Here is a 12,320-nt window from a genome sequence, read left to right as displayed (position 1 = left end):
ATATCGCTCATGGAAAAAACCCACTGAATCACAGTCCATCTTTGAAGACTTTTCTCCAATGACTAGTGGTACATATATATAGAGAGAGTAACAAAAAAGGGGAAAATCGTGTGGAAGCGAGGCGAGCGAGCGAAAAATCTTTTTCAAAATTATTCTTTGTGTGTGTTAAACTTTGCATTTACATCCAGATATCATTTGTAATGATATTTTGTTTCTTTTTTTAGTTCTTCACTTCATGGATTCTTTTTGGTTTTGGCCCAAGACCCCATCCCCACCCAATCAAAGGTTTATACACCGACACTGGCATAACTATAGGCATACAGTGCTCTGAATTCGATTTTTTTCTCTAACCTTGGCATGCTGGTAAGTCCGATGACAGGAGAGCGTCTTCCCCGCAGGTAACCGTATCATTACCAATCAGATCAAAACCAACCTCACATTCGAAGTAGCAGCTATCAGTATAGTTGATGTACATTCTCTCGTAACATGTGCTTTCAAGGGAGATCAGCCCGTCTGAGAAACTTGGAACATAGCACTGCAAAACTAAGATATTGTCACAAAGTACGTATTTTATTTATCTAGCATGAGTAGCATTAACATGACCGAGTCAGCCAGTATAATAATTGTGTATTCTTTTTCATTTTAAAAGCCAAATCGCATTTCAAATGTTTCATTAACATGATATCATTTAACACTTTTTTGCTCAAATGGAGAAGTGTTTGGGAAAAGGGCCCTTTTCCTCCAGATGTCAAAAGCCTCCAAATTTTCTATAGATTGAACCCCAATGCAAGACTCATTTGGTGATAGGTATTTCTGGATTCATGTGAGTGCATGTATTTTTTTATGAATTAACGCTTATCCTGTCAGAATCTTAATCAACAATAAAGTGGTATGCTATTAATCACGAAGAGTATTTCAACTAAATCGCACTAGATAAACAATAGTGTTGCATTTTATTTATTAATCATTTACTGCAAGAGTAATAACAACAACAATAATGCTGGCATATTACTCAGTATTACTACTCACCTCCACATTTGGGTAATTCACTGGAGAGATCGCCGTTCTCCAGACATGAGACTGTGCTGTTCCCTGTTAAGTTATATCCGACCTCACAATCATACGAACAAGAAGTATTGTAGAGGATCTGCTCTCCTTCCGTACAATTATTAACAGTGGATGTGGTTTGCAGGAAGGATGGAAACATTGTAGGTAATTGGCACGTGACCACTGCAATAATGAAAATCAAAATCATATGATAAATCAGCCAAGATGAAGCAACGTAATTTAACAGTTGATTTATCCCAATTTTTGTCTATTACCTTTGTCTTCTTCTGGATAAAATTAATAATTGATTTATTCTTACTTTTTATCTCTTTTTTTTTCCTTTTTCCTGGACAAGACAATGTAGGTCTAAGGAAACAATATAAACACATCAAAGGTAATTATTCAAAAGAAGATTGTTAGAAAAAGCACAAGAAAAATAACAAATATCACATTACCTTCACAAGTTGGCAAGAAATCAGAAAGTGATGTATTAGCTAGACATGTGACCGAATCTGATCCAATAAGATTATATCCCACATCACATGAATATAAACAGATATCTGTGTAATTAATGGATTGTCCTCCATTACATTGTGACATCATTGTGGAAAGGCGTGGTGGAAGCACAGGTATGGAACAGGATACAACTGGTAATAAAAGAAATGGAATTGTGAGGTTGATGGAGAGACTTGTGTGGAGGAATATTTATTTCACCATTTACACAACTTCATTTCAAGATTTATTTTAAAGAATATGAGATATTCCAAGAACTGATAAATTTGAAATTTCTTTGTACAGGAATTTTTAAAAGATTCCTGTGTTTGAAACTAATGAAATGATGTAAAGAATGTTGATATTATTTGCTTGGTTAGCTTATAGACAGGAACCCCTCGATTACTTAACATGGATATAACTGGTAATTAATAGGGGTACGAGAGCTTTAATGGAGTGACTTATTTGGAAGACATTTATATACCATTTGCACTGCTTCATTTCCGGATAATTTCTTTCCTGAACATGGTATCTTCCAAGAACAAACAACCTTGAAAAAAAATGAAATACAAATCAAGTCTGAAATATATGAACGAAATATGGTATAGAATGTTAATCAAAATTACCGTTACATGTGGGCAGTGACTCAGACAAGGTTCCATTACTCAGACAACCGACATTCTCACTGCCCATCAAATCATATCCTTCTGAACATTCAAATGAACAAGTGGTATCGAAGTCGATAGAACTTCCTTCGCTACAGTTTCCAAACACCGAAGACAGTTCAGGGTGGAATACTTCAGGGAGTTGACACACTACAACTGGAAATGATAAAGAAAGATCGATATATTAAAAGTGTGATAGAACAACATCTCCATATATAACGTCGTAAGATACCATAGTGCCGTGCCTCTCTCATTGGAATCAAGTAGTACATCTCTATCGACATTTCACATTTATTTCTGATCAGATTGCAAGTTTTGTTTTCTTACACCAAATGCAACTTTAAATCACATTTTCTTTTTAGGAGGTACTATTTAATATCAATATTGTGACCGTCGTTACTGCTCTGTTTTTATATTGTATTGCTGATCAAAACGTTAGAGAGGTATGTACTCTTATTACCGTATTCAAATAAATGAATAATCATACATACATAATAATCCAATATGTTCGGAAATAGTCTCTGTAAACATAAACAGATGATTATTTGTATTGTGCTGTCCATCTATTTTTGGAAGCGATCAATTTTTAAGCGATTAATCAGTCTCTCATAACGGAAATGATAGTTTCGCATTTATGTAAAATAATATAGGTCCTATTTTCTTACACCAAATACATGTTTGAAATTTGCAGAATTATTATTTTTTTAATTTGCATTACCTTCACAGGTCGGCAGGATATCGGACAGTGATGTGTTAGCTAGACATGTGACTGATTCAGATCCAATAAGATTATATCCAATATCACAAGAATATGAACAGGTATCTGTGTAATTAATGGACTGTCCTCCATTGCATTGTAGCGTCATTGTTGAAAGGCGTAGTGGAAGCACTGGTATGGAACATGATATGACTGAAAAAAAAAACAAAGGGAGTTCGTGGTGTTAATGGAGAGACCTGTTGGAAGATTTTTTTTACCATTTGTACTGCTTCATTTCCGAATAGCTTTTTTTAAGAACATGGTATATTCCAATAGCTGATGAATTTGAAAACTTGCAATAACAAAGAAAGTTTTTAATTACTGTGTTCTAAATTAAAGAAATGGTGCAAAGAATGTTGATATTCTTTGGGAAGCTTTCTTTTAAACCGGAGTCCATAGATCACACTAAATAGATATAAGTGGACAGTAACAAGGTGTTTGGTGAGGTTAATGGAGACTCGTGTGCAGAAGACATTTGGTTAACCATTTGTATTTCTCCGTTTCTAGTTTTTTTTTTCAAGAACATGTTATATTCCAAGAAAAAATTGAAAAAAAAATGAAATACAAAACAGGCTTGAAATACATTACTGTATAAAGATTAGATTCAGTAGAGTGCTCTAGATAAATTACCGTTACACGTCGGTAGTGATTCAGATAAGGTGCCATTACTCTGACAACTGACACTCTGATTGCCAATCAAATCATATCCCTCTGAACATTCGAAGACACACGTGGTATCGAAGTCAATAGAACTTCCTTCACTGCAGTTTCTAAAAATCGAAGACAATTCAGGGTGGAATACTTCAGGGAGTGGACACACTACAACTGGAAATAAAAAAGAAAGATCGATGCATGAAAGGTGAGATGAAAACAACATTTTCAGAAACTTAAGGGTGGGAAGAAAGTTACAAATGATTCCGTAGTGCTGTTCATCTCTTTTGGGAAGCAATGGATTTTTAAGCAAGTGATCAGTCTCTTACACAGAAATTAATTATTCGCATTTATGTCACATCATTTACTAGGAGGTCCTATTTTCTTACACCAAATACAAATTAAATTCATATCTTTGTTTATGAAGTGTACTCTTAAGTATTATTGTTGAGACCGTCATTATTGCTCTGTCTTGCTGATTTGAACTTTACGGATGTTTTCTTACATCTTATTCAAATAAATGAAACATGATAATCACATATTTTCTAAAATAGTCTGTGTAACTTAAAAAGAAGATAATTTGTATTGTAAAATGAGTTAAGATTCTAAATACTATTCATCTGCTTACTTTCACACATCGGTATATCACCGGACAGTGTTCCATTTGCTAAGCAGTCTAATGATGTCGATCCAATAATATCGAAGCCAGGACTGCATGAAAATTCACAGGATGTGTTGTAGTTTACTTCTTGTCCCATCGGGCATGATGTTGAAAGAGGTGGTAGGAGTTGTGGTACGCTGCAAGTCACAACTGTTAGAATGTTGATGTCAAAGATTCGAGGTGTCAATGGAAATAAAGTAAATTTAGTGTTTTTACGCATTTGAGAGACTGATTACAATGAAAATATTAAATGAAGACCCTATTGCAAAAAGTAGACTTATTACCTTTGCAATACTTTCCTGAAACACTAGAATAAGACCCTTCCTCCTATGACTATTTTGCTTGGTAAATAAGACATGGCCGTGCAAAATGGTAACGCGTGTTATTGTGCAAAACAATTCATTGGTACAATAGGGAGTATGCCCAAGAAAGTGCTTATCGAAATCATAATGGTTCAAGGCTGGTCTCGCTACAAATTAGTGTCAATGTTTTTAGAAGGATAGCCAGGATCTTATTTTGATCTTTGATCCATTGTTATTCTACATATGAAATGTATTTATTTCAAGATCGATCAGAGTCGCACAAACACATTCTTTTTTTACTGCATTACCTTCACAAGTTGGCAGGAAATCAGAAAGTGATGTATTAGCTAGACATGTGACCGATTCAGATCCAGTAAGATTATATCCCACATCACATGAATATAAACAGATATCTGTGTAATTGATTGACTGGCCTCCATCGCATTGTGACGTCATTGCCGATAGATGTGATGGAAGCACTGGTATGGAACATGATACAACTGAAAATAAACAAAGGGAGTTCGTGGTGTTAATGGAGCGAATTGTGTGGAAGAATCCTTTTTATCATTTGAATTACTTCATTCCCAGAGATTTTTCTTTAGAACATGGTATATTCCAATAGCTGATGACTTTGAAATTACTTGATATACATAACAAAAACGTATAAATAAAATGATGCAAAGAATGTTAATATTCTTTGGGTAGCTTTATTTTAAACCGGAGTCCATAAATCACTCTACATGGATATAAATGCTAACAGGGTGTTTTGTGAGGGTAATGGAGAGACTTGTGCAAAAGGCACTTGGTTAACCATTCGTACTACTTCATTACTATATAATTCCTTTCCTGAACATGTTATTTGTTCCAAGAAAACACAAGCGGAAACAAATGAAATACAAAACGAGCTTGAAAAATAGTATTTGTGAACATTCAATTCATTAAAGTGATGTAGATAAATTACCGTTACATGTCGGCAGTGATTCAGATAAGGTTCCGTTACTCTGACACTTGACACTCTCACTGCCAATCAAATCATATCCTTCTGAACATTCGAAGACACACGTGGTATTGAATTCAATAGAACTTCCTTCACTGCAGTTTCTAAATATCGAAGACAATTCAGGGTGGAATACTTCAGGGACTGGACACACTACAACTAGAAATGATAAAGAAAGATTAAAAGTATTAAAAGTGTGATAAAAAACATTTTCAGAAACTTTAGGGTGGGAAGATAATATCAATTGATTCCAGAGTGATGTCCATCTCTTTTGGGAAGCAATGGATCTTTAAGTTATCAGTCTCTCATAAAGGAATTGATGATTCGCATTTATGTCACATTATATATGAAGTCCTATTTTTTTACGCCAAATAAAATTAAATCTATATATTCTTCTTACGAAATGTACTTTTAGATAATCATATTGTGACCGTAATTACTGCTCTGTTCATTTTTATCTTGCCTTGCTGATTTAAACTTTACGGATGTTTTCTAATTATGAAAATACTTACCATGATTTTCTTATTTACGAGATAACTGGATATACCCATTTGATTTGCTAGTTCATTACGATGAACCTGCGTGCCGAATATAGAGTACACAATTTTTCCTGCGCGCGCGCTGCATCTCCCTACCAACGCACTATCCCAAGATCGTCGCGCAATTTGGCGTCCATTTCCTCTCATGAGCCTGCGGGCAAGACATGTTGTCACACAAGGCGAGGGGTAGGAGGGAGGGTTCAAATGGGTATATCCAGTTATCTCGTAAATAAGAAAATCATGGTACAATGTAAGTATTTTCATAATTTACATCAATAACTGGGATATACCCATTTGATTTGCTAGACCAACACGGATTCAACGTGAAGGGAGGCATGTCTAGACTAAGAAGTGCGTTAAAATAGGGAGATGAAGACACAAAGGCCGTTGCCTTACGGACAGGGGAGGCGATAAAGCCTCATGTGAAGAATTCCTTAAGAGCAAGGAGTGAAGGAAAGAGGGGCGTCAATAGACGGACCTCGAGAAGTCGTGAACGACGATTCCAAGAAAGAGCCCAAGAAGAATGATACTAAGTATCATGGGCCCTCGGCCTAGTGTCAGGAGAACAACATCACCAGCTGACTAGAGCGTAACATTCGGAATTTGTTGAAATTTTCAACAAGAATCGTGATCGGAAAACTGTAGCTTTAAGGCTCAGTAAGTGATCCATCGAACAATCTGAGAAGGCGAGAGATCTCAGAAGCCTCCGCGTGGGAGAAAGCGCCCAGAATTCGATATCCGTCTCAAATGCGTGAGGGCAGACATCTGCAGAATTCTGATAGAGAGCTGTGGCAGAAAGTTACTAGCGGTCCGAAGAGGACTAGGAACGACGGAGAGTAGGGATTTAAGAAGAAAACCACTCGTAAGGCAGTCAAGGGTCGAGAAAGCGACTGAGTGCCATCCTTTTAATAAGAAATACCGCGGACCTGCTGCCTATGTAGAATAAAGCAGTCTGGTTAAAATAGCTCAACCGGGCGTGTCAGAGAAACAGCGCGGTACACATCACGACAAAAGTGTGATAGACCGAGTGATCGAGAGAGAACTCAGGATCCCCTTTCTCCCGTACTGATCGAAGCACCCATCTGAGGGTGCAGTGCCCGCGGTGGAAGAGGTGGCTTGGCTCAAGCCACCATTGCCGAGAGAGCCCGTGAGGCTAGGCTGCGATGGATGACCGCCGGGCGGGGGAATCCCTAGCAGAAGCAAGTGTACGCCAGAGGGAGCTGGCGAAAAGTCTCTGTCATGATCCTACGTGAAGGCGACAATCAAGAGATGTTCTAACGAACAGACATCGCCAGATATGATACCTCAACAGTACGTTCCCAACGGAATCGAATGAGGTAGCAACGGCCCTGTCCTATCAAGTTAGGGACGGAAACTGGCTAAGAGTGTCGATGTCCTCGCTTGAAGAAACAAGCGAAGGAGGAGGGAGACTTGAGGAAAATAAACACAAAAATTTCCATCAGTCTGCGGTGAGAACCAGTTGTTTATGAAAACAGCCACAAGGCCTGGTCTCTCAGGTGATCGTAAGAGCAAGCACCGCCGGCGCCGGTTGCGGCAGCGTGGAACAGTCCGATATCGGAGAATAAGGAGTTCCAAAAAGCTGCGGGGGGCGGCAAAAATGACGCCCTAAGCAGTGGGGGATGAGCATCTAAGTTTCTAAAAGAAGAACTCCAGTGAAGTAAATCACTTACATGGAGAGACTCATCCGCAGTCGGCCCGAGAAAAAGCGGGTCGTAGTGATTGTGGTTAGGTAGGCATAAGCATACATGCATCCACGGTTACATCATCCTCGGTCGTGCGGTGACCATGGCCACATGCATTGCATGGAGGGAGGATGAAAGCAGCATGCGAGGCGACTCGAGTGTGCCGAGTGAAAAAGCTTCTAAATAAGAAGACGATTCGACAAATGGGCACGGTAAGACATCCACCGTAGACCACTCCACACAAGGAGGAAACGGCGGAGACGCCCGCAAGCTTGACCCACATAGAGAGCAGTCTATAACATAGACTGTTAGAGCTCGACCGATGGTCTGAAGGCGTACTGTTTGGTGTAAACTCGCCGACCCGGTACGGTGGGTGTGCCCAGAAAATAGGCATAGAATGCCGACAGAGAAGTCTGGGGCTTTAAACAAGCTTGAACGCACGTACATAGCCAATAATCTCATGAGATGTACGGCGGTTTCTTTCCTCCGAGATGATGCTTACCCGACCGGGAAGGACTCGGGGAACAGCTGTGAATGTCAACAGGAGGGATATCTAGCATATGAAAAGCTGATTCCCTCCAGGTATTCGGTGCGGGTGCTTTCGGCGGTGTCCGGCTGGACGACCGGTGATGGCAGCTCGGGCAGGGCTCGAACGAGCCGCCCGAATACGAGACAATAGGTTAACATAACCATAATGCACCGGGTGGTGAAGGCGTAGCGATTACTAAGCACAGGAGAACTTTAAATCGCCGTGACATTCAGATCCGATATACATACTCATAAGTTCGGAGAGCTATGAGGTAGTGAGACATACCGCTGAGCGGTGATGGTGCTCATATCGGAGTCGCCCTCTCTTCAGTGGCGATCGCTGGAGGACGGGTGTCTGTACTAGCCCTGACTCTGGCCTTGCAAGGGTAGGAGCTAAGTAAGACAGGGCACCCTTACTTTCGAATAGAAAGTGAGGTTCAGGCCAGAAACCGACGGTCCCGTCGCCTGGGCGGACGGACCGCGGACGTGATAGGTTGCCCCCTCAAAGCAGCCAAACATTCTCACGAGAGAAGTGCGGCATGCGGTATGTAAGAGATTCTTACCTCCAATCTACGGGCCCGCTTAGGGGGTAGAATGGAGAGAGTTACCGCTGAAGGAGTCGTCGCCGTACGTGGGCTTGACGTAGAGGGCGAATTCGGGAGTACCTGCATAAAAAGGGGAATACCCATGCAGGTAACTCGCCGATGGCTCCCCGGAGTGCGGGTTGGCGAGAGAAGTCTCAATCCGCTCAATACCCGACGCCAGCAATAAGACCGCGGCGGTCTTATAATGACGGAGAACACGAGGATAAGAACCCGTAATGCTCGGGGACGCATAGATGCAGCCTGAACGGATGCAAAGTCCAGCCGTCGGTCACCGAGAGCTTGCCGACATATTGATGCTTGAAAGCCGTATGTCGGAAGCACCTGCATAGAAACGGGGGTCACCGTGTAGGTGAACAGCGTTTCAATAAATGCTCGGTGTGAGAGGACAGGTGATTGCTTGAGCCGCACAGTGCTTAGCAAGGCGGCTGAAGCTGATATGAAGCGTGGGTGAATTACCCGCACTGCTCATGGGAGTATGTGCGACGCCTGACCCACAAATATCGGGAGTCTGGTGACATAATGGAGGGCGATGCCCGTATGTCGATAACACCTGTGTATTAGCGGGGATTTCCCTTGCAGGTGCGTGAGCCGGCGAATCATGAAATCGCCGGTGACTCTCCGAGGTGCAAGATGGCGAATGTCTGCTTAACCTGCCCGGTGCTCGACACGGCGGTTTTAGCTGACAGGGAGCATGAGGATAAAGATCCGTGATGCTCGAGGGCGTTCTGTTGTAACATGAAGTTACGACGCCTGGCCATCGGCACAAGAATCAGAAAGAAAGGTCTGCCCGCAAAGTGGGATTAGCGACCTAGACTTTCTTCTTGTTATTCCTCTTCTGTGCGGCCCCCGCCGGGGGGCAGAAGAGAGAACAATCATCGGGAGTCTGGCGACATAGTGGCGGGCGACGCCCGTATGTCGATAGCACCTGTGTATTAGCGGGGATTTCCCTTGCAGGTGCGTGGGCCGGCGAATCATATTGCCGGTGACTCTCCGAGGTGCGAGACGGCGACTGTCTGCTTGACCTGCCTGGTGCTCGACACGGCGGTTTTAGCTGACAGAGAGCATTAGGATGAAGATCCGTGGTGCTCGAGGGCGTTCTGTTGTAACATGAAGTTACGACGCCTGGCCGTCGGCACAAGAATCAGAAGGGAAGGTCTACCCGCACAGCGGGGTTAGCGACCTAGAATTTCTTCTTCTTCCTCTTCTATGCGGCCCCCGCCAGGGGGCAGAAGAGGGTATAATGATCGGGAGTCTGGTGACATAATGGCGGGCGACGCCCGTATGTCGATAGCACCTGTGTATTAGCGGGAATTTCCCTTGCAGATGCGTGAGCCGGCGAAACATGATATTGCCGGTGACTCTCCGAGGTGTGTTGGATGGCCGGTGTCTGCTTGATCCGCTCGGTTGGTAGTACCGTCGGCTGAAGCAGGCAAGCCTGAGGGTAAAAACCCAGTGCTGGAGGGCACTCTAGATTAGCTTGAGAAGCTGAGAGGCCTGGCCATCAAAAGAATCAGAGGACAGACCGCCCGACGGAGCGGGGCTTATGTCTGTGGTTCTCCTCTTCTTCTTTTCTTCTTCTTCGGTTGCTCCGGCGCCGGAGCGGAAGAAGGGACAAGAGGCTGGGCTGCGCCTGTCTTCCTCTCCTTAGCTCTCCCACGGGAGAGCTAGCCGAGCGAGAGGAGGCGTCGGCCGAATCTGACGGCGTCAGATTGAATTGAGAGTCCGACACGGTCGGACTCAGGTGCCTCTTCCGACTAGGGGCTGGTAGCCCTTTGCCGACGCTCCCTAGAGGGGTCTTACACGGCATCGAGCCTAGTCTTTGCCGGGTGGAGAGACCCGTGCTCTCCCCCCGGACTTTAGGTGACCCGATGGCCGGTGGGTCTGACAGCCCTAGAGGAGTCGCCGTTTTCTGTACTAGTGCGACGCTCCCCAATAAGGTTCAGGTTCCGGGACGGAAGCCTTGGCCATCACCGTGCGGGCACGTGGTCGCAAATCCACGGTTCCACCCTTATTAAGCGGGGCACGTGAACGCGCGTCCACGGTTCCACCCCTTTGAGAGCCCACGGGGCTCTGACTCTGTTCTCGCTATCTATACTACCTGTGGTGGGGGATAAGACCCCGGTGTCGGGCCCCGAAACAGCAGCCGCCTGAGGCTCTTCAGAAAGAGAGTCCGAAAGGCTCATTATTGCCGTAGGGTGATCTAGTAGTAAGATAAGAAACAGAGAAGCAAGGGGGTAGGGGGGTAACAAACCCCAACCCTGAAGTCAAGAGACCTCAAAAAACGGACTTTTGAGAGTCAAAAACGGATCTCACAAGGATGATACAAGGTAAAATCCCAGAACAAAGGAAACAGTAATAATTAAGAATTATTAAGAGACACTGTCCCTGAAGTCCGTTAGAAAATTTAATTATTTGATTATCACAACAAGAATCTGCTTCCGCCAAAATTCTGAAAAGAAGGAAGGGGGGAAGCATCTAAAAAGAAGAAAACACTAAGTTTTTTTTTTTTTTTTGTTGTGTCCACCTGTTCAAAAGAAAAAAAATAATTTTTCTTGAGGTGAGGATCAGCTAAGGAAAAAAAGGGGAGCAAGATTCCCTTTTTTTTTTTTTTTTATAAACAAGAAGTTTAAGAAAAAAAAAAAATTATAAGTCCAGAGACCGGTAGCTGACTTGAAAAGGAAGGGGGGAAAAACAAAGATAGCTTTCCCGAGAAGGAAGGCCGAGTCAAAGGCGACGAACGCTGACAGGAGACGGCTTCCTAAAAAAAATTCTAAGTATTCTTGTGAAGGAAAGAAAATATATTTTTTTTTTTTTTTTTTTTATAATTAATTGAATAATTAATCAATTAATAAACACAAGAACAAAGGATTGATTGAAACAAAAGAACAATCAACTAACTCGAAACAAGAAACAAAGAACTTGAATCGAGGCAAAGGAGCAAGTCAAGAATTAAAAGAATCAATCAATTAATTAATTAATCAATTAACCAATTAATTCAATTAATAAATACAAGAGCAAAGGATTGATTGAAACAAAAGAACAATCAACTAACTCGAAACAAGAGACAAAAAACTTGAAACGAGGCTGGAATACGACGCTCCTAACGTCCTACAGAACCTATCTGAGGAGAAATAAATCAATTAAATTCACGACGAGTCGTATAAACGAAGAAGTCAGTGAATAAAAAGAATTAAAAGGATTAAAAAGGAGCGAAGACAACGCCCGAGCAGGAAGGCGCGGAGCTATGGGGCGGAGAGGTGAAGACAACCCGCCTGTGAGAAACGTATCTTTAAAAAACAAACTCACGAAGAGGGACAAGAAACGTTAAAATAATATCACGGAAGCTCTGCGCGACGTGATAATCCTATAACAA

At 42.2% G+C, this 12,320-nt stretch overlaps 1 protein-coding gene across 2 annotated transcripts in view; it reads right to left on the bottom strand.

The window, feature by feature from the left end:
* Positions 1–12,320, bottom strand: part of LOC121423655 — an 88,420-nt gene that overhangs the window by 38,136 nt on the left and 37,964 nt on the right. For both annotated transcript variants that reach the window (XM_041619069.1, XM_041619070.1), the window contains exons 42-50: positions 5,537–5,731; positions 4,884–5,075; positions 4,241–4,423; positions 3,592–3,786; positions 2,923–3,114; positions 2,166–2,360; positions 1,503–1,694; positions 1,030–1,230; positions 352–543 (exon numbers count right to left, since the gene is read on the bottom strand). In XM_041619069.1, coding sequence (XP_041475003.1) covers positions 352–543; positions 1,030–1,230; positions 1,503–1,694; positions 2,166–2,360; positions 2,923–3,114; positions 3,592–3,786; positions 4,241–4,423; positions 4,884–5,075; positions 5,537–5,731 — 1,737 coding nt within the window. The remainder of the gene's footprint in view (positions 1–351; positions 544–1,029; positions 1,231–1,502; positions 1,695–2,165; positions 2,361–2,922; positions 3,115–3,591; positions 3,787–4,240; positions 4,424–4,883; positions 5,076–5,536; positions 5,732–12,320) is intronic.

This window comes from Lytechinus variegatus, chromosome 11 (genome assembly GCF_018143015.1).
Source record: "Lytechinus variegatus isolate NC3 chromosome 11, Lvar_3.0, whole genome shotgun sequence".
NCBI lineage: Eukaryota > Metazoa > Echinodermata > Echinoidea > Temnopleuroida > Toxopneustidae > Lytechinus > Lytechinus variegatus.
The sequence above is the reverse complement of the archived record's forward strand: the minus strand, read 5'-3'. Positions and strand labels throughout refer to the sequence as shown.